The sequence below is a fragment of the Amblyomma maculatum genome, chromosome 9 (genome assembly GCF_055883805.1).
Source record: "Amblyomma maculatum isolate TAMU_Amacu chromosome 9, ASM5588380v1, whole genome shotgun sequence".
Taxonomy (NCBI): Eukaryota; Metazoa; Arthropoda; class Arachnida; order Ixodida; family Ixodidae; genus Amblyomma; species Amblyomma maculatum.
The window spans coordinates 9,486,267-9,512,286 of NC_139352.1; the positions used below are offsets into that span (position 1 = coordinate 9,486,267).

Consider the following 26,020-nt stretch of genomic DNA (forward strand, 5'->3'; position numbering starts at 1 on the left):
AATAAGGCTGAGAGTTTAGAGGAGCGTGGATACTCTGCGGGCTTTATGCTTACTGGCTTTATTTTACATTTAGCCTACTTTCTCCTTTGTCTTGCTATTACCCCATTTCTCCCCGCGTGATAGCTAGGAAACTGGTGGGTTCTCCCGGTTAAACTCGTCGCCATTTCTTCATTTCCAAAATTTCGCGATTCGAACAATTTTACACAAAACAGTTGGCTCCATACTAGGATACACAATTCGGCTACGCCACGTGCTTCCAAGGCAATGCATGACCTCAAAGATTGCGAAGGCTCTGATTAATATTTTTGTAGCGAAAACTACACCGCCGCAGGTTTTCAAGCCGTCGGCGTTGCCATGGCACCGTGTAAACCGAAGAATAAGAGGAGGAAGAAGAAAAAGAATAAAAAGGAGAAGAAGAAAAAGAAGATGAAGAAAGAGAAGTAAAATAAGAAGAATAGAAAGAAGGGAAAGGAAGAGAAGAAGCAGCAGAATAACAAAAGAAGAAGGAAGAAGAAGAAGAAGAATGAAAAAATATGCAGAAGAAGTAAAAGAAAAAGAAGACTGATAACTCGGTAGTTGGCAGAGGCGAACGACAACAGCGAGTTGCTAAGACAGAAGATTCGTTCGAACGTTGTGACGGCGGTGTGCCCCGCGCGTTTTGACGTAGATGTCATACCACTAGAAGTCTTCTACACCCGAATGAGAATGGTCAACGACGAGAGGCAAGGGGTGCTCATACGTGAAGTGATTCCCCTATGACATAAATAAAGCTGAAAGCAGAGTAAACTACTATGCGTGAAAGCCATGCCTTTCACGCGAACCTAAACATCGAATATCTACAATCACTTAGAATCTAATAAATTCTTTTTCCCCGGGCAGCATAGATTTAGGAAGGGTTTTTCCTGTGAGTCGCAGATATTTGAATTCACCACTGACCTACATTTCAACATGAACAGTAACTTACAGACAGACTGCATCTTAAAATAACGGCTTGAGGGGCTAGTTGGTGCTGGATCTTCTCCTGTGTTTGTGTTTTTTGCGCCACATATCTGAGACTGCATCTTTTTGGACTTCTCTAAGGCATTTGATCGTGTAGCACACTGCCGACTAATAGCTAAACTTTCTGCCGTCAAAATAGATTCACTAAGTTTATCATGGGTCCGTGACTTTCTTTCCAATCGCCAGCAGTTCACCGTTGTTAAGAGTTATTCCTCTCCTTCCTCCTACGTCACATCAGGTGTGCCTCAAGGAAGCATCCTTGGCCCATTACTCTTCTTGATCTATATTAATGACCTGCCGAATAACATCTCGTCTTGTACACGCATATTTGCTGATGACTGCATCATCTATCGTGCAATAAAGAACACTGAAGACCACATTTTACTTCCAAATGATCTGAAGCGCGTTAACGACTGGTGTAAAACCTGGCTGATGACCTTGAACACTTCCAAATGTAACATAATTTCTTTCTCACGAAAATCAGCGAATTCGAATTTTTTTTACCACATTAATAACGTTACATTGACTCGGACTACGCGGTACAGATACCTAGGTGTCCACCTCACTCCAAATCTTTGTTGGGCAGATCATATAGCAACCATTTCTGCTCATGCTTCCCGGTCATTAGGATTTCTTCGCCGCAACCTACAAAACACTACATCTCATGTTCGTAGATTAGCTTACATAACTTTTGTTCGTCCGCTCCTAGAGTACGCTTCCTCTATCTGGTCACCTCATCAGCAATATTTACTAGAGAAGTTGGAAGCGATGCAAAACAGGGCTTGCCGTTTCATCTCGCGTAATTATAATTTCCATTTCAGCGTAACTCAGCTCAAGCGTGAACTTTCACTTCATCCGTTAAATGTCCTTCGTGATATCGCCCTCCTATCTCTTTTTCATAAATACGCCCATGGCACTCGGTCATCCCTCAGTCATCTACAACGTCCCTCCTACCTATCGCATAGATTGCATAACGACTACAGCTATGCTCGCATTTACGGCAGTTCTAACGCTTTTAACTTCTCATCACTCCCGCGCGCCATCCGCCTGTGGAATGATCTTCCGAATAGCATCGCATCGCTCCACAATCCCGAAGCGTTTCGCGAAGATATGCTGAAGCACTTAATTGATAACGCTTAGCATATCATGTATGTTTCCGTCATTTATACAACTATTCCTTGAAGGGGCTTTTTTGATGCGCAGTAGTTCTGTGGAATAGTTCAATCTACATTTTTTTTTGCATCTTCTCGCTTGCCTTATATGATTTGTGCTTAGTAGTTGTTATAACTCCCTCTGCATTGCAATATATTGTTTATAGATTTGTATAATTGCCACTGTTTTCCTGTACTTGCGATTGTGATTTGGTTTTTTACCCACTTTGCGGATATCTTTTTATTTGTCCCCCTTACACAATGCCTCTCTGGAGGCCTGTAAGGTATATGTAAATAATATGTAAATAAAATAGACGAACTGTGAGCGGTTAGCAAGAAACTCTTTAATCCAATTTAGAATGTTGGGATGCAAATTTAAAGCGGTGAGTTTCATTAGTAAGTGTTTGTGAGGCACCTTATCAAAAGCCTTTGCAAAAGTCTAAGAAAATTGTTGGGTAGACCTATATATGAAGACAACCTTTAAGAGCGCTGCTCATAGGTACCTATTCCTAGCTCGAGCGTCTTACGCGTCGATGCAACCGACACTCACTGGCCAAACTTAACGTCACCCTCCCGCAACTTGCCATGGGAACCCGGAACCTAGACGCCTTCGACAGTCTAGTTGGTGAATGACAGCGTTAGGATCCTGAGAGACTATACCATTATTGTGTCTTGCACTTAAAGGCAAAGCTTGAGTGCACCTGGGTAGCGGAGCGAAGTGCTACCGGCCATCTGCCACGGCTAGCAGGTGGTAAATGGGGAATTGGAAACAGAGAGATGGAGGTCAGGTGCAGAGAGTGTTAGATGGAACGGATGACTTAGCAGCTTGGGGTGTGGAGAGAATGGAGGCAGGCGCCACCGGCTGCTGTAGAAAGAAAGGGTATGAGGAGTAGCAAACAACGTGAAACCATATATTTAAACGCGAATGGAAGAATGCCACAGCCGAGGCCAAATAATGGAAAGTGGCTGAAGAAAGGTTGATGCGGCTGGAGAGAATGGAGACCACAGGCGGAAAGTAAAAATGTGGCAGCGTGAGATGTAAAGTGCAAGACGATAGTGTGGTAGAGGCAAGTGAGAAGGGTCACACACACTTTGCACCGCCTGACGCATCATCTTCTGAAGCAGGGTCCGTAGCCTATTTGCAAGGGAAATGGGTTTCAATGCGTTAACTGCGATACATTCGAACCAAGGTCAAAAAGCGCCGAACATTACATCCAGGATTTTGTTTTTGCAAGTGCAGAAAAACGTCATGTGCTCGTGCCATTGCTTACTCTCCATAACCAGCAAGCTCAGCCTCTTGTGTGTCAAGAAGAAACCGTCTGCTTGCGAGAATCCGGAGTCAATCACGATAGAAACCACTGTTTAGGATTGGTTTGTACGGCCTGCCAAAGGGGCGTAAACGTATATCCTTACTTCGACTAAAGGGGGCAAGTTACTCATAAAGCATTCACAAAAGCATATTTTAGTAAAGACAAGCTTCATTTTGCGTCATGCTCTTAAGGAGGGAATTTATGTGATACCTAATTGTTTGCCGCTTGTTTGTCCGATGCACTAGACACAATTTCGTGACGACATGACGCGGAATACTACGTGGAGCCTCGTGATGAGTAAAGGGGTCGTATAAAGACCTGTCTTTGCTCATAGGCGACCTTTAAATCTGGAACTTGTTTTAAAACAACCGTCTTAAATTCTTAATGAGACCTGCAGCACCCCCGGCACTATGTTTAACAAGCAAAGTTAATGCGTACAGTTTTGGTTATGTTACTTTATTTGTCTCATCCAACACACAACATCTGCATTTCTTAATACTTTGAAGTTGCGCTGATACATCAGTTGGTAAGAAGGAGCTCAAACATCGATCGTTATTAATTCGCGGGCTTTGCCCCCGAACGGCGCAGTGTGATGCGAAGTAGTTTCTGCAGGGTTCGTAGCCAATATTATCTTGGAGGCTATCACTTGCCACCAGGATTGCGCAGTATACACCACCTGTGGGCGAAATCAGAAAAGATGTGCAGCCATTAACGAGGATCACTCAGAAACGCCGGTGCAAGCAATAAACAATACGTAGACATATAGAGAGAAAACATGTGCGCGCTCTAGGAGCTTTATGTCTCTACCGCAAAAATATTTGCGTGTTTCTAGCGATATAAATTAATTGTTTAATTAAGGAACTATTTGTAAACGTCTTACGCCTGTGGTCAGTTGTGCGATTTCAAAGCGACCATGAGGGTAACACAGTTAAATCATAACTTTATATGCGCCAGTGTTTTGACGCCTACGAGTTTTTTTTACGAGGTCGAAATGATCACACTCTCGAAGAACTATGTTAGTCACAAGAGTTTAGGACACTATTATGATCAGAGTGGTAATCCAAAGAAATAAATGAATATAAATAAATAAGTATTACTTCAATCAATGTTAGTCGTAATCTTGGTCGTAAACTTGCCCAGCAAAAGCTCTAGATCGGTTTCAGACCCTTGCAGTTCAAGAAAACTGGATATTTTTTTCTGATAGCATTACTTTGGATCCAAATCAAATATCTCGGTGAAAATTCATATTAAGTCGCAAGCACTGGTTTTGCAGCCGTGTGAGTGCCACACTAGCTTTCCGAAAACCTATGACGCATACTTATTATGTCAACACATTTAATATTAGGTGTTTGCATCGTAAAGGTAGTTTTTCTTCATTGTTTCATATCGACACCTCGTATGCGAATGCAGTTACTCAGAAAACATTCGAGCTTTTTACACTTACGATTCTCGAGTAACCACTAAAGACTGTATCTGTTCACTGTGCTGGTCCGCTGAAGAGTACCTGACCTGGTAGATAATATTGCCTGCTAATTACTTGGGGGATGCTACTTGATTAATAATGCGAAAATATTTATCAGCTCATTAGTGGTGTTCGCAGAAACAACTTTGGACATCAGAAAAATAGAACCCCTCTCTCCATAGGGAATAGAACCTCCATCTTTTGCGGAGTCCTTTAACCAAGTGCGCCTTATCCGGGATAGTGAGAAGCGTGTTGTAATTCTCCTTCACTGGCATGATGATGAACAAATACGCGGTGAGTGGGACGCGTGGAATTCGAGGTAATCTGAGAGCGGAATACCTCGAATCACCTGCAGTTACAAGTGGTGTAACTGCAGTTGAGCAAGGGCGGATATTGTTACAGCTGGAAAGAAGGTGTTGTCACTCAAGTGAGCTTGAGTTGGGCCCGATATGGTACTAGATCGCACAGAAGATAATCGGTTGGTTGGTTGGTTGGTTCACAGGAAGGGAAAGGCGCAGTATCTGTCACACTTGCTCTGTGGACACCTGAACCGCGCCGTAAGGGAAGGGAGGAAGCTGGGAGTGAAAGTGGAAAGAGAGAAAGGGGAGCCGTAGTGGAGGGCTACGGAGTAATTTCGACCACCTGGGGATCTTTAACGTGCGCTGACATCGCACAGCACACGGACGCCACTTCGTTTCGCCTCCATCGAAACGCAGCCGCCGAAGATAATCGGGATATGTGTGTTTTTAGGAGAATTTGTAAATCGCAGCAACACCAAATGTATACAGTAACGCAGAGCTTCAGCGTGCGGTCATACTGGACTCCCATTTACTGCAGCATCCATTGTATGGTGGTAGCATCGAAGTAAAATGTAACCACGGTGGTGTGTGGACAGCAGGCTAGATACGCAAACTGCATCTCCTCAACTTTGCGCATAATATAATGCGGTTTTTTGCTTTCGACCACGGTCGGGTCACCGCGTTGGAAAGTCGGGTTTGCCTTCAACTAACATATTGACCCACCGGTTTCAGATCTGCATCCAGCAGTAATAGACCTATTTGGCTTTTTATAAATTTGAGGTTGTCATAGTCACGCAGGTGCTGACTCGAAAATTCCCCCTAAGGCGTAAGAACCGACTCATGATTCTAAAACCAGGTCAATACGGAGTCCTCAAAAGCAAAGTATACGTTCCGGTTGCAGTGATATTTCCACTCGTAGGTGATGACAAGCCTATGACCTCCGAGCCCGCAGCGACGCGTCTGGCCAGTCCCGGCCGCGTGCTAAAAATGAGGAGGCAGCGCTGGCACGACGCTTTACGTGACAAGCTTTAATTGACCAACCACAACAATGATTCAACCAGTCACCGTGTCAGTAATTTAAGCTTAACCATCGCCAGCTCACGACTTGCATGATGTTGCGCGGTGGGTGACTGTGAATTTGTCAAAAGTATTTACACAATATTGTCAAGAACTTCCCTTTTCCTCGATCGTTACGGATGTGCGAAGCTTTTTCGGCTTAATTGTGTTCCTATTTCCGACGTTTCATCAAAACTTTTGCTGCTATCGCCTGTCCTCTCACCGACCTCCTTAAAAAAGCCACCCCTTTTACCTGGGGCCCTGCTTAACAAAACTCATTTACTTCACTGATTCATTTGCTCACCTCACCACCTGTGTTGGCCCATTTCGACCCGTCGGCTCCAACAGAAATTCGCGCAGAGGCCAGCGGATATGGTATCGGCGCCGTGCTTGCCCAACACCACCAAGATCAGGTCCGTGTAATCGCTTATGCCAGCCGCCTTCTTTCCACTGCAGAGTGTAATTCTTCCATTTCAGAGCGTGAGTGCCTAGCCCTTGTTGGGCCGTGTCTAAATTTTGACCCTACCTGTTTGGCCGCCCTTTCTTGGTGGTGACGTATCACCACGCTCTTTGTTGGCTTTCTTCACTGAAGAATCCTACAGACCGGCTTGGTCGTTAGGAATGGCGCCTTCAAGAGTATTCTTACACCGTTGTCTACTAGTCAGAGAGTCTACATCATGGCGCTGACAGCCTGTCTCGTTCCTTGTGGAACCGCCAGATCCTGCAGACAATGACCTCGGCCCTTGCTTGTTCGCTATCTCTGATCTGCTTAACATCGCGGACGAGCACCGGCAAGAGTCTTTGCGTCCACTAATCGATCTCCTCAGCGGTACCAACTTCGACCCTACGCTTCAACTCTTAGTTCTTCGCGATGAAATCCTGTATCGCCGCAGCCTTCACCTTGATGGACCTCCACTCCTGCTCGTCGTTCCACAGCGTCTCCGCTCCTCTGTCCTCAGGGTACTACATGCCCTGCCCACCGCGGATCACCTCGGTGTCTCACGAACGTACGATCGGTTCTGACGCCGCTTCTTTTGGTCCGGTCTATATTGTAGTGCTCGCCGTTACGTTGCCGGCTGCTACCTCTGTCAACGCAGAAACGCCCATCCACATTGCCTGCCGGTCTTCTGCAGCCTATCGACGTACCCCTCGAACCATTCTATCGTGTTGGACTAGAGCTCCTGGGTCCTTTTCCGACGTCCAGTTCCGGCAATCGCTGGATCACTGTTGCGACCGACAAAGCCACCCAATACGCTATCACGCGTGTCATCATCATCATCATCAGCCTGATTATACCCACTGCAGGGCGAAGGCCTCTCCCATATTTCTCCACTTAACCCGGTTCTGTGCTAGCTGCATCCACTTGACCCCTGCGAACTTCTTAATCTCATCCGCCCACCTAACTTTCTGTCGCCCCCTGCTACGCTTTCCTTCCCTTGGAATCCAGTTTGTTACCCTCAGCGACCATCGGTTATCCTCTCTTCGCACTACATGTCCTGCCCATGCCCATTTCTTCTTCTTAATTTCCACTAGAATGTCGGTAACTTGAGTTATTTCTCTGACCCACTCTGCCCGCTTCCTATCTCTTAATGTTACCCCTACCATTTTTCTTTCCATAGCCCTCTGGGTTGTCCTCAACTTAAGTAGAACTCTCTTGGTTAGCCTCCACGTTTCAGCCCCATAGGTGAGTACAGGCAAGATGCAACTGTTGTATATTTTCCTCTTGAGCGATACCGGTAAGCTGCTAGTCATAATCTGCGAGTGCTTGCCAAATGCGCTCCATCCCAATCTTATTCTTCTTGTTATTTCCTTTTCATGGTCCGTATCTGCGGTTACTACCTGTCCTAAGTAGACATATTCGCCTACTACTTCCAGTATTTTGCTACCTAATGTAAACTGCTGTTCCTTCCCGAGGCTGTTGAACATTACCTTAGTCTTCTGCATATTGATTTTCAATCCTACATTTCTACTTTTCCTGTCTAGTTCATCAATCATTATTTGCAGTTCATCCCCCGAGTTGCTTAGCAAGGCAATGTCATCAGCAAATCGCAGATTACTGAGGTATTCTCCATCTACCCTTATCCCTAACTGCTCCCATTCCAAGTCTCTGAATACTTCCTCTACGCGTGTATTACCAACCAGTTGCGCCACCGATGTCGCCGATTTCCTGCTTCAAAATGTCATCCTTCACCACGCCAGTTGCTGATGGACCGCGGCCACTAATTTTTGTCCTGGGTAGTTGACGACATACTCTGGTCCTATTTCGCGCAGCATAAGCTCACTACAGCGTACCATCCTCAAACGAACGGGCTTACCGAGCGGCTGAACAGGCCCCTCACGGACATGCTATCTATGTAGTACATCGCACCCGACCATCGTGATTGGGACATTGCCTTGCCCTATGTAACATTTGCTTACAATGCGTCGCGGCATGACACCGCAGGCTATTCGCTTTTCCGTCTTCTAGTTGGTCGACATCCTGCATTGCCATTGGGTACACTGCTGCCGCCATCTTAGGAGTCGACCACGGAGCACGCACGTGACGATATCGCCCATGCAACTATGGCCCGCGAAATCGCCCGCGACCGTTTCACCGCCTCCCAGACCTACCAGAAGTCTGTTTACGACCGCCGGCATCGCCCAGTGCACTATTTCCCAAGATCGCTCGTTCTCATTTGGTCTCCTTCTCGGCGTGTCGGTCTTCCCGAGAAGCTCCTACGCTGGTACAACGGCCCTTATCATGTGCATCGTCAGGTGACCGACGTGACATATGAGGTTGCCCCCTCGATTCTTCGACGTCATCCACCCGCTCTGCCACCGACTTTGTTCGCGTAGTTCGCGTCAAGCCGTACCACGCACCTGATCCGTCTTCTACTTAACACCGGGACGGTGCTTTCGCCGCCGGGAGTTATGTCAAGGCACGGCGAGGACAAAGTGCTGTGGTCGCGTGCGGAATGTGGCGAACGCGAGGACGACGAAGTGGGTGGGTGGTTCGTGCTGGACGCCGCTGGCCTGAAGTTGTTTGTCTGTGGTCAGGTACCCATTTAAATATTTGTTAATACATCCACTCCCTGTGTGCGCATATTTACGCTACAAAATTTACGGAGCGCAGTTTTCTTTAGTCCAGGCCCTTTCGTGCCGACCAGGGTGGCTACTGGTCCGGCGTAGCCGCTACCTCTGGAATGCTTCCTACTAATCAGTTTCAGGTGGTCGACGGTGGTGCAATTGGATTAAATGAGACGGACGTAATACAGGATGACCTTCGCTCTTTTACTCCACATTTTTAGGTACTGCGGAGGTTAAGCAAGCTGGCAAAACAGGTCTTCTTTGCAGGTCAGCCAACATTCAGCACCTGAGCTATCTTCTAGCGCGCGTATTTTGGTAGTCGGTGTGACAGTACTTGTATCCACCCGCTCCAACCTTGCGTGAAAGTTATCGTCCGAGACGTTGCCACAACGTTTTCCCCTGAAGGTTCTTGGTGTGACTGTTTGGTTATCGTTTGACCGTCCATGGTGAAGCGCAGTAGCGACGCGCGTAGCAAACACCGGCCACCTGCCGAAGACGCGGAAGCGCTTCCGAACGAGTGCTTAACGTTCTGGAGCGTATGCCAGGGACGCTGCAGCCGGCGCTCCTGCAATAAATGAAGCGGCAGTGGCCCTGCAAGCCGTTCTCCATAAGCCAGTCTTCGACGATCTCAAAGTGGTTGCGGTGGAAAGGTCTTGAACAGCGATGGAACGATAGGGAAGTAACAAGTTTGGGTGGCCATGGTGATTGCCATTCTGCAAGCTTAGTTCAGTTCCGAAGCGAAATCGGATGGAAGGAGTTGCAGGCGATGACGCTCCTTAGCAAGACAAGGTTTGGTTGCGTCTGCGTTGCGCTGCTTTATTTCGCCTGGGGTTATAAGGAAGTGCATGAAACAACGGCGGGTGCCTCCGCCAATTTGTCACTTGCAGCCTGGGAGCGCAACTAGCCAGCTCGGCAGTAATCTGCGCGCGCGCGCGCGCGCGCGCACGCGCGCACACACACACACACACACACACACACACACACACACACACACACACACACACACACACACACACACACACACACACACACACACACACACACACACACACACACACACACACACACACACACACACACACACACACACACACACACACACACACACACACACACACACACACACACACACACACACACACACACACACACACACACACACACACACACACACACACACACACACACACACACACACACACACACTCTCTCTCTCTCTGCGTCTTCCTTAACTTACAAGATGGGAGCAATGCCGATGCCCCCGACTACATTTGGTTATACCTTCCTGAAATGCGCTCGAAATTGTGTATTTCATCACTAAATGGCTGGTACGTGTTCTGCAAACAATTAGCTGACCTCACCGATGCAGCGCTGAGGGATATAAAGCGAAAACAGAGGCGTATGTGAAATCTGCTCTTTAGGGACTACACCAGGGCCCGACCTGATATGTACTTACCTTGTTCACCAGGGCGTTCTTTAATATCTTTAGTCTCCTGAGGCACTAAATTGTTTGGAATCTGCAGTACCATACATGTCCGACCATCGGCAAATAGTAATTTATAGGGAGTTCCTGCGTAAAAAGATGAAATGATTTCATGCGTCAACTTTATTTCGTTATACTGGAGCAGTTTGCATGGCTATTAGGTCTATCATTTCGGGGTTGCACCTTTTTTGACTGCCCCAATAAAACAGACTCGGTAGGTCTAAACTTCTCGTTTTCCTTCACAGTTCTTGAACCTGAGCAGGAGGACGTAGCTCTCCCACTGTGTCTCGGTGATTAGGGCGCTGGTATACTGAGTCGGGGAACACGGTTGCGCTACGTATAAGAGTTATCTCGCCAGAGTACGGATTCTCATTTACAGCGTTAGCCACGGGTATTAGTAAGTACCCGCTGATGTCACCCCGTTTACCAGTGCTCAGCAATTTCGTCGAACGGTTGCTCCCGCTACGTGTATCCTGACCTAGCTGAGCTAAGCCACCGCCGACGTTCCTCCCATTCATGTCTTCATGAGCAGAACCGACATGTGCAGTTTCAAGTTAAAAATTTAACAGCAAGTTGTAGAGGAATCCGTTTTACATTTTTGAAAGCATTTTTTTCCGCCAGAGAAATACATATGCTGCACAGAAACAGACCAGACTGCGCAAACAATGTCCCTATAAAGCAGTTTATTGGTGACAGTGATTAATAATTTATTTGGGAGACGTGTGTGTAAAGGCAGGTTGCTTCCACAATTTCAACCGAACTAATCATGCGCTCCACCCGTGATCTGACAAGCACTGGATAGAGCACTCATTGAAAAAGCGCTTGGCAGGCGTAAATCACACAGAGTAGATTAAAGGGATCTTTTACCCTGATTCTAATAGTTTCAAACGGTCAGCTGCTTGACGTAAGAATAAGTGTGACAAAGACGGGCAACCTGGTTTTAAGTGGCTGCAAGGGTTCGTTTAATTTGATTTCTCATAAGTGGAAGCCCAGACAATCACAGAAGAATCCGTACAGCGTTAGTGTATTGTATTGAACAGTGCACACTTGCAGTGCGCGTATTGGGTTTTGTTGGCAAAAAACAAACAAAAACAAAATGCATGTATTTGCGCTGTAAAATGCTGAAATTTGATTCCTTTCGCCCTACCCTCTACATTTTTACTCCTTTATGGTCTGCGGTACCTGCATAAGTTGTTTACAGTATGGTCTATTTTTTTTTTTCTGTAATATTTGGTGAAACTGCAAGACACGTTCTTGCATTTGATAACCAAGCATATTTTGAAACATACCAGGCTTTATTTCCTTGTCCCATGCCGAACAATTGCAGGTCTAATCCATGCTACACCTAGATTATTCCACTGCAGGAATACATGCGTATTGACCCACGCTCTGTTGACAAAAACAAAGTAGAGATTTTGAAGAAACGTAGGTTCAACGTGGCGTGTGCTCTGTGCTGTCGCAGCCAGGGCAGCGAGTACGGCATGTGGTAACTGAAGTACCGCGCAAAATTCGTCCTGGTTGAAAAATTCGTCCTGGTTGCATCGCCGTGTCGTACAGCGATGATAAGTATCCCAGTGTTGCACTCACAAATACTCTTTCGTGGTCCAGTGCATATCAGGCGTCTGCAGTTCTTCATTAAGAACATTTGGATTTATCAAGCGGAAACTTAAAATGGCTCCGATTGAAACAAGGTTGCATGCCTATAATGTATTTATCAGGACAAAGCTTGAATATGCAGCCACAATTTGGGACATTCATAACATAAAATACATAAATCAGTTGGAGTGGATACAGAGAAAAGCTATTCGGGTTGTATTCAGCATATACAAACGGATAGATTCCTCATCATTTCTGATGAAGAAACGCAGTATCCCTCGATTAGAGACTCGTAGAAAAGTTAACAGATTAATATTTTTGTACATAAATTCTTACAGGTAAGTTAAATATAGATTCACGTAATTGCATAAAGCGATGCACAGCGCGAAGAACCAGGCATAGCCACAATAACTCCTTGATCCCAATTTTCGCACGTACGGAGCATTCACATTTTTTTTACCAAGAACCATTGCAAATTGGAATTCCTTGCCGGTAAAAACAACTGAATCGAATAATTTTGCAAAGCAGGTCGAATATTATCTTATTTGTATTTTGATTGTGCATCAATCATGCATGGTTTTCTCCAAAATATTTTGTATTTTTTGCGTGTTTTTTAGTTTTGGGCAATGTGTCTCATGTATCAAGCTGGCAGATAGTTTTTGTGCTTTGCGCCACCCATGCTTGGCCGAAATGACTTGCAGTATTTTTAAATAAATAAATAAGTAAATAATAAATGCGAGGTACGCTTCTGGTAGTGGCTTGAAGTGGGTCATTAACAATTGTGACAGCTAGTTCGCGCATGAACACTGGCAACCACGCTGAATATTTTAGCTTCGCCGTCAATTAAAGATGCCACAAATAATAAGGGAAGTGTCAGGTGCCCGCGCAGTGCTTGCGTGGGCACCAGCTTAGCAGCCTGCCGAGGGCTCTCGCCCTCACTTTGTGAAGGCGTTCCCTGTCTCGTTGACGATCGACATCCAAATTAGACGCTCTCGCTCGTTGCTTCCTAAGGCGTTCTTCTTCCCGTTGCTTTTCGTGGTTCAAAGCTCTCGCTTGTCGTTTTGAAGGAATTCTTGCCGTTGTTCCTCTTCTATCCTCAAAGCTCGTACCTCCCGCTTACGAAGGTGATCATGTTCTCGGCGATCGGCAGCAGCACTCACGAAAGGTTCCGTCAAACATGACGCCATTATGGTGAGGCCATAGTGGGTGGCAGTTGATGAGTGGAATATCCAAAATGAAAAATTAGTCGACAATGCCCAAGGTGGGTATTGCCGTATGGCCACTTTTGGAACAGGTCGCGCCATCCTCCGCAATTACTGCAATTCAAACAAAACTGCTGAGTGCTTTGCGTGCGTCATGTAGCGCAACTTGTCCAATCAGCTGTCCAGCATGTCGTCAGTCATCATCATCATTAGCCTGACTCTACCCACTGCTGGGTGAAGGCCTCTCTCATATTCCTCCAATTAACCCGGTCCTGCGCTAGCTGCATCCACTTGACCCTTCCGAACTTCTTAACCTCAACCGCCCAAACAACTTTCTGCCACCCCCTGCTACGCTTTCCTTCCCTTGGAATCCAGTTTGTTACCTTAAGCGACCATCGGTTATCCTCTCTTCGCACTACATGTCCTGCCCATGCCCATTTCTTCTTCTTAATTTCCACTAGAATGTCAGTAACTTGAGTTATTTCTCTGACCCACTCTGTACGCTTCCTACCTCTTAATGTTACCCCTACCATTCTTCGTTCCATAGCCTTCTGCGTTGTCCTCTAATTAAGTCGAACCCTCTTGGTTAGCCTTCACGTTTCAGCCTCATAGATGAATACAGGTAAGATGCAACTGTTGTGTACGTTCTTCATGAACGATACCGGTGCGAGTGCGAGTGCTTGCGAAATATGCACCATCCCAATGTTATTCTTGTTATTTACTTTTCATGGCCCGGATCTGCTGTTACTACCTGTCCTAAGTAGACATATTCGCTATATTACTTCTAATGCGTCGCTACCTAACGTAAACTGCTACTCCTTCCCAAGGCTGTTGAACATTACATTAGTCTTCTACGTATTGATTTTCAAACCTACCTGTCTAATTTGCCTGCCTAGGTCATCAATCATTCTTTGTTGTTCCTCCCGAGAGTTACTTAGCAAGGCAATGTCATCAGAAAATCGCGGATTACTTAGGTATTCTCCATCTACCCTTATTCCTAACTGCTCCCATTCCAAGTCCCTGAATACGTCCTCTAAGTAAGTTGTGAATAATACTGAGGAGATCGTGTCTCCTTGCCAAACACATTTCTTTATAGGAATTCTGTTGCTTTCTTTATGCAGACCTATGGTTGCTGTGCAGCCACTATATATATCGTCCAGCACTTTCACGTACGGCTCGTGTACACCTTGTCTTCGCTATGCCTGCACGACCGCCGTAGTTTCTACTGAGTTAAATGTTGTTTCGTAATCAATGAATGCTATGTATAAGGGTTGGTAATATACCGAGCATTTTATGAATTTGATCGATAATAGAGTACCCTTTCAATTTTGATCAAGTTGTTGATGGCCCAATGCGTGTTATCGGCAGTTCTGCTAACATTCTTGGTCTTATCTTCACCACTAACCTTGATATGATAGGCCCAGTAGTTTTCATGCCGGGACTCAGTGATCATTCTTTACTCCATATCGACCTAAACTTTACCGCGTCTTCAGCTACGAAAAACCGCAAGATTATATTCGATTACAAAAAGGCAAACTTTGAAGAGATAAATAGAAAACTTTCGCTCCTCCTTGATAGCTATCTTAGTGGTTTTGAACATCGTTCTGTCCAAGAGAACTGGAACCTGTTCGTCAATAAAATTTCATATCTAACTGAGGCTTACATTCCCAAGAAAATACTAACAGTACATAGACAAGCGCCATGGTATAATCCGTATTTAAATCGACTTTCGAACAGAAAAAAATAAGCGCTTATTTCGGGAAGCAAAACTGCAGCAGACTGCGGCACGCTGGCAGGAATACACTAATGCATCTCACACCTACTCTCAAGCTGTCGCTTCTGCAAAATTTACTTTTTTGAAAAGCATTCTACCATCCTTGCTCACAAATAACCCTAGCAAATTTTGGAACGTCGTAACTGACTCCCAGAGCAACTCAGAGATTTCTTTACTTTATCAGAACGACCAGCCAAGAGTGCGCATCGATTTTAAACAATATGTTCACACTGAACTTTTCATCTGCACCTAATCTTCAACTGCCTACACATTCGTTTTCGGGCATTACGATTATGCATCCAATATCAATAGATGCCGACAGGATTGCAAAGCTCATTGAAACACTAAAACATTCATGTTATTCTGGTGTTGACAATATAAATGCAAGATTACTTAAAGAAACAAACATGTGCTCCTCTGTCCTCTTGGCAAAAATATTTCAACAATCTTTAGATACTGGTGCTCTTCTTGTACATTGGAAGCAGGCGAAGGTGATTCCACTTCATAAATCCTGCAACAAGCAATCTCCCCTTAATTATCGCCCAATTTTTCTTACTAGCATACAATGCAAAATTCTTGAACATGTCATTTGCTCACACCTAGCTAGTTTTCTTGGTCCGAACTTTTTTTTCAATAAAGCGCAACATGGCTTCTGGAAATCATACTCATGCTAACCCTTACTGACAACCGTTCCTTGGCTGATTGTATCTTCTTGGATTTTTCTAAGGCATTTGACAAAATAGACTATCGTCTTTCACTACTTAAACTCAAGTGCCTTAATATTGACGGACATCTTCTTGCCTGGGTCGAATTTTCCTTATCGGTCGATCACAGCATGTCTTTGCTAACATTACTAATTCGCCGTCAACACCCGTTAGGTCAGGTGTACCGCAAGGGTCCGTTTTAGGCGCCCTTCTTTTTTTAGTTTATATTAATGACCTTCCTAACTGTGTGACTTCCCCTATCCACTTATTTGCCGATGACTGTGTTATTTATTGCGAGATTGCTGAACCCGCCGATGTTTCTGCTTTACAATCTGACCTCAATAATATAACTAAATAGTGCAGCGTATGGTGTATGGACTTAAATGTTAAAAAATGTAAAGCTATGCGAGTGTCGCGCACTAATCTCACCCCTGCTTGCTATGTATTGAATAGCACTCCTTTAGATACTGTTACTTCATACAAATATTTAGATGTGCATATAACTAATGACCTCAGCTGGAAGCAACATATTTATTACATTATTAACAACAGTAACCGCATGCTTGCGTATCTGCGCCGTAACATTACGAAGGCACCTGTTTCGACTAAAATGACTATGTACAAAGCATTGTTACGTTCAAAGATTGAATATGCTTTTGCAGACTGGGATCCCTGTTTCACGAACTTAATATCCTCACTCGAGATGGTTCAAAATAATTCGGCGCGTTTCATTTTTCCAATTACAGTCGCCACTAGCAGCATAACTTCAATGAAACTAACTCTATATTTGCCATCTCTCGAGCTTAGAAGGAAAATTTCACATCTTAGCCTTCTTCACAAAATTTATCGTCATAACGAATTGAGGCATACTTTCATCTCGCAGCTATCGTATCGCTCCTCCCGCGTCGATCATGTTTACAAAGTAAATGTCATAACTTACAATACTAATGCCCTTTTTCAATCCTTTCTACCTTGTACGTCAGTAGAGTGGAAACGCCTTCGCCCGATATCGCATTAATCCAAGATCAATATTCATTTCGCTCATCACTGATGCAATATCTTGAAGCTGATCCGTGATACGTTTTTTTTTTTCCTGACTATTATCTTATTTCAGTTTTTCGTTTTTCATGCTTATTTGCTCCCAGTGCTGTTGTTCTTTTCGCTGTATAATGCTGTTTTCTCACCGCTTATGATTGTTTTCAATTTATTCCACTTGTATTACTTTCTTTAAAGTACGATTGTTTTCGCTGTTCTGTATTCCCTTGTTCATTTAGCCTTTGTTATGTTTTGTTCATTTAGTGTTCTATGCTGTCTATCATATATGATGTACCACTCCCCTCTGGAATGTGTATGCACTTGAGGGTAATGAAATGAAAGTGAAAAATGAAATGCTGCTTGGTAAAAGATTGCGGCTACCTATAGGATAACTGCAGTAAGTGGCCTGGCAACACTGGACATGACAGGTCTCAGGCGCATAGTTCTACTAAGTTCTGTCTCTTTTTGCCAATCCATTACGCTGGCTCAGGCTTACCGCACATCGTTGCTGCTCTCGCGTCACTCTACCGTGTTGTGTAATAAAAGAGCAGCGCAGCCCTTTAGTAAGAGTAATTTCGGAAGCTATTAATTAATTCCTGTGAAATTATAGCGTCTATGTAATTCATTACGTTACTGGAATACCAGGTTGCAAACGTAAGGCATTACAATGCAAATTAGCGAAAAGGTAATTAAATTACAGTAATTTTATTACAGTAATTCAATTACTGCCATATCTGACGCAATGAACTGGGACTATTTGCTAACAACGAAGGTGCCAACGCACCAATGATTACTAAGCTACGTACAGTGTGCGAGCAACTAACGCGCGCAATCAGCCGTATATCACCACTAAAAAGAATGTGATGATGAAGATAGACGCTATTCAATCGATTGAAGCCTTTATACTCAGCCGACTCGCATATGTGTAGTAGTACTTTCGAGCGTATCGCGATGTCAGTGCACGTTAAAGAACCCCACGTGGTCGAAATTTCCGAAGGCCTCCACTATGACGTCTCTCATAGCCTGAGTCGCTTGGGACGTTAAACCCCAACAAAACAAACAAACAAACAAAGATAAATAACAGGCAGTTGGTAGTGAGCGCATCATCGGTGTGAACGTCTTGGTTTCATTCTCATGAGTGTGTGTTGTGTTTGTGTATAACTATGCAGCGCTAGAGGTCTTCGGAGTCGCATATGAGACCCCACACCAGCGGATGAGGAAATGCGACCAAAATCATTTTGATGCCCTATAATTAGAACACGATACAAACATAATGGGTTGGGATCGTCGCTAAAATATCTACAGAGCATTTGTTACAGTTGAGGGTGCACAATACGGCGGATGAGCTGATTGAGGCCCACAAGTCAGTGCGCCATAATGTCGGGAAAAAAAAGCTGGGCAAAATGTGCTGGAAGACTTGGAAATCAGCTGCATTTGCTTCGTGGCAGCAAAAAATGACACTCCGAAGGACTGTCGAGGTAATTTCGGACACTGCTCCTCACTAAAAACATGCAACTTGAATATCATCAGGCAGGATGGAGTGCAGACGTCAAGGGAATGGGCACAAGCTTTTGTAAATTAGACTGAAAAATTGTAAATTGGAAGAGGGGGCGATTGCCAGGCCGGCTTCACATTCTAATTCAGGATATAATACGAATTTGAAGACTGCGTACAAAATTTACATGCGGGGCAGAGTAGCACCGCCAGCCTGCAAGATCCTGAAACAGTCAGGATCGAGTTTGTGGATTGTGCAAAGAGCGTGCTTGGATACCAGGCCACCAGGGTGTAGAGGGAAATGAGCTTGGACATGCAGCTGCCTGAGATTTTTTATCTCGGGGTCTCTCCTTTTCTCTCTCTGAAGTCTAAGACTCCACATAGTCATAATTAACTTATGTAGACATATTACAGCACTTGTACTGATCGAGACAAAAGTTCCAGTGCCCAGCCAAGGCATTAGAAAAAACATATAGTGTGATTTACGCCGAATTAAAACCATGTAATTTTACAATTCAGTAAATCTTCACGCTCTCGAGCCAGAATCCTTCACAGCGGAATGTAAATTTTGCGGGCAGAAAGCAGATTTTTACCATATGGTATGATCCTACCAGGCTTACAATGCCTTAGTCATTATTACACAGCCAAGGTGGGAAGGATGAGAGACAGCCCTGTCCAGTTCAGACACCGAAGACTAGCGAGCTCTTGTGGAAAGAGCAAGGGCACCGGCCTTAGCGTGTACGGTATCCCGGACTAATGATCTGACTAACATTCCCACAATGCCTCTCCATTTTGCTTTCAATAAATCGTTTTCATCATTATATATACTATGTAAATTTGGAGCATGGCTACGGCATCGCTTACACAGTCGCAGCAATCAAGCATACTTCTGGCTACTTGCACGTTAGTAATTATTGCTCGACCTCTTATGCCGTTTGTCTAATGCGGACGAACAATACCTTTAATTACGCTTGAAAACGTCCCCAAATTTGTTTATAAGTATTATACATCCAGCATATTTCCAGCTAACTGCATCTTTCGCGAAACTTTCCCGTGCTTTATACTATCACCGCTCTTCTAGATAAGTAGTGTGCTCGAGCACGAGGAAGATGCTTATGGGATGATGTTGCGACCATATGGCCCTGTAATGACCTGGCATCGCATTTGGCTAATGTTATGTCTAAATATTTTGTAAAATGATGTCCTAGGCCGTCAAGATCTGCTGATTTTCCAATCGAAAACTGGCCTTAGCTGTTTCTTTATCAGGAGTGGGCAGCTCTTAACGTAGTTTGATCTCATGGTTCAACGGCGGTAATAAAGAAAGGTATTTATCTTTAATATACTTCGAGAAAATTGTGGGACCAACAGCGGTTGGCATCAAATTACTAAGAACCGTTTTTATATTTCACTCATCGTAAGTGCTCATTCCTTTATATTCGATATCATTGATATGATTTTTAATAACATACTTTTTTACATGAAAAAAGGTGGTTCTGTAACCGTTTCACCGAGCAAAAGGTTTTTCACCCTTGCACGAGAGTCGCGAAGTGCAAGCTGGACGCGTTTCTTAGCAACCGTGTCTAATTCGGACTTTATTGGCACGTATGTCATTGCTGTATGCACCCGAAGCACTCCCCTTGCATCATTTGTCTGCCATTATTTTACACGAGGCTCTGATCGCTTCTTTCTTTGTTACCGATTTCATCGAGTCCTTCATTTGCTTTCAACTTTAGTACCTCTTAGAACCGTCTGCAAGATCAAAGAAGACAGTTGGGCTAGTTGCTGCATTTTTGTAAATGACTGCGACATTGCAACTAGCGGGGAAAAAGACAAGGAATAGCGACACTAAGCTACCGACGGGACAGCATGCTAGTGCATGCTTACGCTCAAGATGGACCCTACACGATTCGGCAGATCAATGGGTATAATGATGGCTGAAAAATGCGGTAATCCTCAGGTATAAAGGAGCAAACGGATATGGTTTTGTTTTATATGATTTAAAGTCCTGAAATCTCGCCTACCTGGGGTTATTTAAAAAGCACTGACACTGCAGAGCACACCACATGTCTTGCTTTTGCCTCACTCAAAAAATGGCAGCGCGGGCGGTGACTGAACTCTCATCCCTCTGCTTCCTGTGGTCTTACAGACTGAAAATGATTTTGTGCATACGCGTATACCTCAAAGACATGCAGTTTAGTGCAGATGCTTATTATGTTGGCGCTCTTGGTTTCGTTTTGTACTTCGCTGCAAGCTTTGGCAGAAGTAATGTTGACTGCTTCCTGTAATCCTGTTTTCAAGCTGTTAATGCGGAGGCATTATAGCACTTCTTCTAACACATGCAGTAAAGTTTAGCCATGTTCCATTGCATTAGCTTGAATCCATTTGTTTTCTGTGCACATTGTGTTCCCGGTACAGCAGTCAACGTTATTTAACACTTTGGTTTTACATAATCGTGTATTTCATATTTCAATACCTGAGTAGCTGCTGCCTTTTTAGATATAAAGGGGCTTATGACAACGTCCTCCATGATGTTATTCTTGATGGACGATTTGGGAGTTGGTGGCCAGCTGTACCTGACGATTGTGAGCTATCTCAACGACCGCTATGTTTACATGACTACGCCTGATGGAGATACTACCAGATATCAGGTCGGTCGTGGAGTTCCACAGGTAGGAGTCCTCAGCCCAACTTTATTTAACGTTGCGCTAACTGGCCCGGTGAGTGAACTTCCAACTAATATCCACATCAGTGCATATCTGAGCTACTGGTTCGACGCGCCCACAACTATGTGCAAGACTGCAACGAGCTGTGTCATCGTATTGGTTTCACCGCGCTAACACATTGAACGACAGAAAAGACGAAATACCTGGACCTCGAAATTCATAAGGGCCTAGAGCACACGTGTTGGCTTTACAAGACAAAAGGAGAGAAGGCGATTTTAAGGTATGATTCCGGACACTCAAAATTAATCAAACGGTCCATCGCTAATACATGTATAATTCAGAGCATCAGGAAGTCATGCTTGCATAAGGTAGAGCAAGGAATTATCCAACAGGTTGCAAGGTTAAAAGATAGCGGGTACCCTGATATTCTCCTGGCCTCGATTTCAGAAAAAATCCTAAAAAACATTGACCGCAAAAAATAAAGAAAAAAATGACCCTGAAGGTTCCAAGAAGATCACGCGTCCGATTGTCATCCCGTATGTACACGGAGTATCGCACGGTCTAAAAAAGATTGCAGGCAGGCACGAAGTTCCTGTGGTGTTCACGGCACCCAGAAAGCTATCGGGGTTGTGCGCAAAAATAAACAGACTCGATGAAACACCCAAACTACGTTGCACCACCAACCATGAGAGGAAACACGTCGAATGCGATACAGGCGTGGTTTATTCCATCCCCCTCTCATGCGGATTGAAGTATGTCGGCCAAACGGGTCGGTGCATAAACAAAAGGCTAAATGAGCATGCTAACAATTGCAAATCAATCGCGCATCCAGGGAAGCTGGCTACGCAATGCCAGCACTGCAAATGTAAGCCTCAATTTGAAAAAAAAAACGCTGTTATTTCGCATTCTGATAATAAAACCGAAAGAGAGATCACAGAAGCGTTTGAAATAGAATCCGTCAGGGCCGATATGTGTATAAGCAACGTATCACTGTCGTTGTCTGCGAAAGAAGTTGATTTGCTTAGATTATCGCGATGAGTGTGTCTAGCTGTATGTCTTTGTTCCCTGCGATGATTGTTTCCTCATGTTTCCTCGTTGCTCATGTTTGTTTGATGACGATCACGTTTGTGTATAAAACGACTTCCGTTTCATCCATTAAAACCAGTTGTTCGCGCTCCGTGGTGTTTCGTCTTTTCTGTCGTTCAATGTGTTAGCGCGGTGAAACCAATATGAATAACCAACTAGGCCCAATTCTCGCCATTTTAGCTGTGTCATCGATTTGCTTTTAGCGGCAGAAAAGTGTGCAGTGATTGGCACTAATTGCATTTACAGGAAAATGTGCCAGCTGCTACCTGGTTACTCTTCATGGAGTCATGATACCCTACGTCTCCAATCACAGGTTCTTGAGAGTAATTACTGACCGCAGACTATTTTGGTCGAAACATATTAATATGGTTAAGAAAAGGGTAATCAATATTTGCCATGTACTTCATAGCTGGCATCAAATGGGGTCCAACTGTACGCTGTTTACTACGGCTTTACGAGACTTTTTGTTGGCTACATCCGGTACAGTCTCCCGGTTCTCTCTCATATGAGTATTTCAGTTTGCAGACTTTAGACAGCATGCAATCTCAGTCATTGAAAATATGCCTTGGGCTGCCCAGACGCACCTCTAACCAAGGCACAAATGAAGAGGCACATGCTCACCCAATATCCATATACTTGTCACACGAACCCCGTCGTGTATATTTACGAGCACTTGTACGAAACCGTTTTCACCCACTGAGCAAGGTTCTGGACGAGCGGCCGGACTGCGGTTATACAAGTGCACTCCGCTGCCATCAGTCACAAGTACCAACAGAATATGTCCTCCCATATCATCCCCCAACCACCATGGGTGATGGATATACCTTTGGAACACCTTCGTGTTCCCGGGATACAAAATAAATCAATGGTGCCACTTAGTGGGTTCAAACAACTCACTCTGGCGCACATCTGTTCAGAATATCCTAATTATATTCACGTATACACCGACGGATCTGTGTTGGCACAGCAATCTGCTGCAGCTGTGGTCATACACGTTTAGAAAACGACTCGACATTTCCTTTTGGGACATACTTCTACGCCAACCGTTGCTGAACTTGTAGCCATTTGGGAATCTATTTGCTACATATGCGGAGAACCACCTCAAAAATGGCGTATATTCACGGATTCAAAGACTACATTTCAAACTTTTGAAAATGGCTTGCGGCACACAGTCTATCCGTCTCTGGCAGTAAACATTATGTATCTGCTTACATCTGGCCGACTGCGAGGCCACAGGATAATGTTTCAATGGATCCTTGCACCACTCCGGGCTCGATGGAAATGAATATAGGCCGATGTTGAAGCAAAAAGTACCGTCAGTAATGGTCTCCAAACAGCTGTGCCTTTTTCAAGAGCGGATACGACGTGTCTTCTTACGAACTGTATGAAGAATGCTACAGAAGCTTACTGGGCGCCAGCCGCCCGACACATTCGTCTAACAATGATCGATCGAATAATGAAATTTTATGTTTCGCGTGAAATTCAGCGCTATCATGCATGCTTGCTTATAAAGTTCATTTAGACGTGGGCTCTCACGCGCAGACATTTGCGTTTAATTGGACACGTGGATTCCCCTGAATGTTCAACTTGTGGCATTCCCGAGACTGTGGACCATATATTATTGGTATACCCACTGTATGCGCGCGAAAGAAATCCCCTAGCCGTTTCCTTGAAGTGTTTGGAGAATAGGCCTCTTTTGTGGGAACTGCTGCTCGGCTCTTGGCAGGACAAGGGTGAGGAGAAGGGTGTAAAGGCAGCGTAGGCTCTTTGCCGTTTTGTACCGAAAGGTACACTGCATAAGGTTTTTAAGCCGTCGGCGTGGCACCGTGCTACGTGACCATTGCCTAGCAACTGTCACGTAGAAGAAAAAGAAGGTAGAGAAGGAGAAAAAAGAAGAAAAAAAAGAAGGAAAAGGAGGAGAAGAAGAAAAAGAAGTAGTAGTAGAAGAAGAAGACAGATAACTCAGTAGTTGGCAGAGGCGAACGACAACAGTGCGTTGTTATAGACAGAAGGTTCGTTCGAACGTTTCGACGGCGGCACATTAAATTCAGGGGTCCGCAGAAAAAGTCGCTATAACACTCATAGCTTTCGCTTTATCACTATGTTCAAGCCATGATTAAACCCCCACAATTTTGTTGTGCACCACCGGACTTTATTCACGCTTGTAAAGCAACTTGCCGTGCCTATTTTCATATGCATTTCCTCACATCAGCACCCACCAAGATCCTTTTTCTTCTTTCCTTCCCCTTAACCAGTGCAAAGTTGCAGGCCCCATTTTAATCATTATGGCCAACCGCTCTGCCTTTTCTTTCAATAAATCCATGTGTCTATATACCACTGAACAGTGGTGCCGAGAAGCCCCACGCTCTTTGTTTAATTATCAAGTCTCACAGTGGGCTTGTATGTAAAGTGATGCGGTGTTTAAACCTCAGGTTTATGAGTTATTTAGGCCATATTTTAGATAAATGACTATAACGGGCTCCTATTATACACAAACTTTGAGATGTTTCTGCCGCAAGGGCTTCATTTTCATGAAAGCGTAATTGAAAAATGAATATTCAGAAATTTTTGCTGTTAGTAAATTGCCGCGGCTTTAGAAAATATATCCTACATTTTCATAGTAGCATCCTGCGTTGTCCGCAGGCTTGCTTTGACAAGTAATAAACTATTTTTATCGTTTTTATCGTTCGGTATCTACATGCTGCTTCTACCTACCATGTGTTTCCAGCCATTTAAGTCTCAGATCTGCCACATTTATTAGATACATCTGGTCGTTCGTCATTGTGCCCACACTTGAAGAAAACGCCAGTTGAGCTGAAGTGGTTATGCTGCAAAAAAAGTGGTCACATCTATTAGTCATGATTCCTCTCCATTGCCGGAGTGTGTTTCTTATTAAAACACATATTGCGGAAGCATTTGTAAAGAAAATTAATTTAAATGTGTGTTACTTTTGCACAAAAGCGCTTCTTATACGCGTAAATCCATGGCATTGATAAAACTACGAGGAATGTACGCCTTTCAAATGGTGATTGTCAATTATATTTGGTGTGTTATCATTGGAGTTATTGCGACGTCAAACGGTTTAGGCCATTCTTCGTGCTTTTTTCTTAAAAGCTACAAGACCAACAGGAAAAAAATAAAAAAAATAACCGAGGCCAAGATGCGCCGATTCTGGGTTTAAAACCAGTGGCGGCACGAATATATCAGCTTCCCAAGGAACATAACCACACAGACGACAGGACAGAGGCACGGAGACAACGGGACAACATGGGACTGTACGGACAATAGTGGGCGGTACTCAGTTTTCAGAACTGCCCTGTGTTGTCTTGTTGTCTCCTTACTTCTGTCCGGTAGTTTGTGCGGTTTGGTCTTTACGAGGCTTACAACCGCATTCTTTTAAATTACATATAAGTTTCGGTCGTCCTTGCACGGGAGCCACTTTTTATCACTTATCCGTTTTTATTTATTGCATTTTATGGCAAGCCAGCCAAGTCGGCTGGATATCAAAACGTATGAGGTTTCGTTATGCAAAATAATTAATCAATTAAATTGTAAGAGGGAGGTGTATTTGCAACGTTCGGTTATAGGGGAGACATGTGGGTACACAGCGCGTTGTGCCCAAACAAAAGTAAGCACTGGT

General features: G+C 44.4%; 1 protein-coding gene across 5 annotated transcripts in view; it reads right to left on the bottom strand.

Moving 5' to 3' along the window:
• Positions 1–3,873: 3,873 nt before the first annotated feature.
• The window catches only part of LOC146178227 (uncharacterized), a 51,097-nt gene continuing 28,950 nt past the window's right edge, over positions 3,874–26,020 (bottom strand). For 2 of the 5 annotated variants that reach the window (XR_014700573.1, XM_084578035.1), the window contains 3 exons: positions 25,096–25,208; positions 10,800–10,913; positions 3,875–4,136 (listed from right to left, as the gene is read on the bottom strand). Coding sequence is in view for 3 of the 5 variants with exons in the window: in XM_084578035.1 (XP_084434161.1) it covers positions 25,113–25,208 (96 nt within the window). In the remaining 2 variants the exon portion in view is untranslated. Of the gene's footprint in view, positions 4,137–10,799; positions 10,914–15,791; positions 15,910–25,095; positions 25,209–26,020 lie in introns of all 5 variants that reach the window. The other 3 variants (XM_084578037.1, XM_084578036.1, XR_014700574.1) reach the window with 3 other exon arrangements.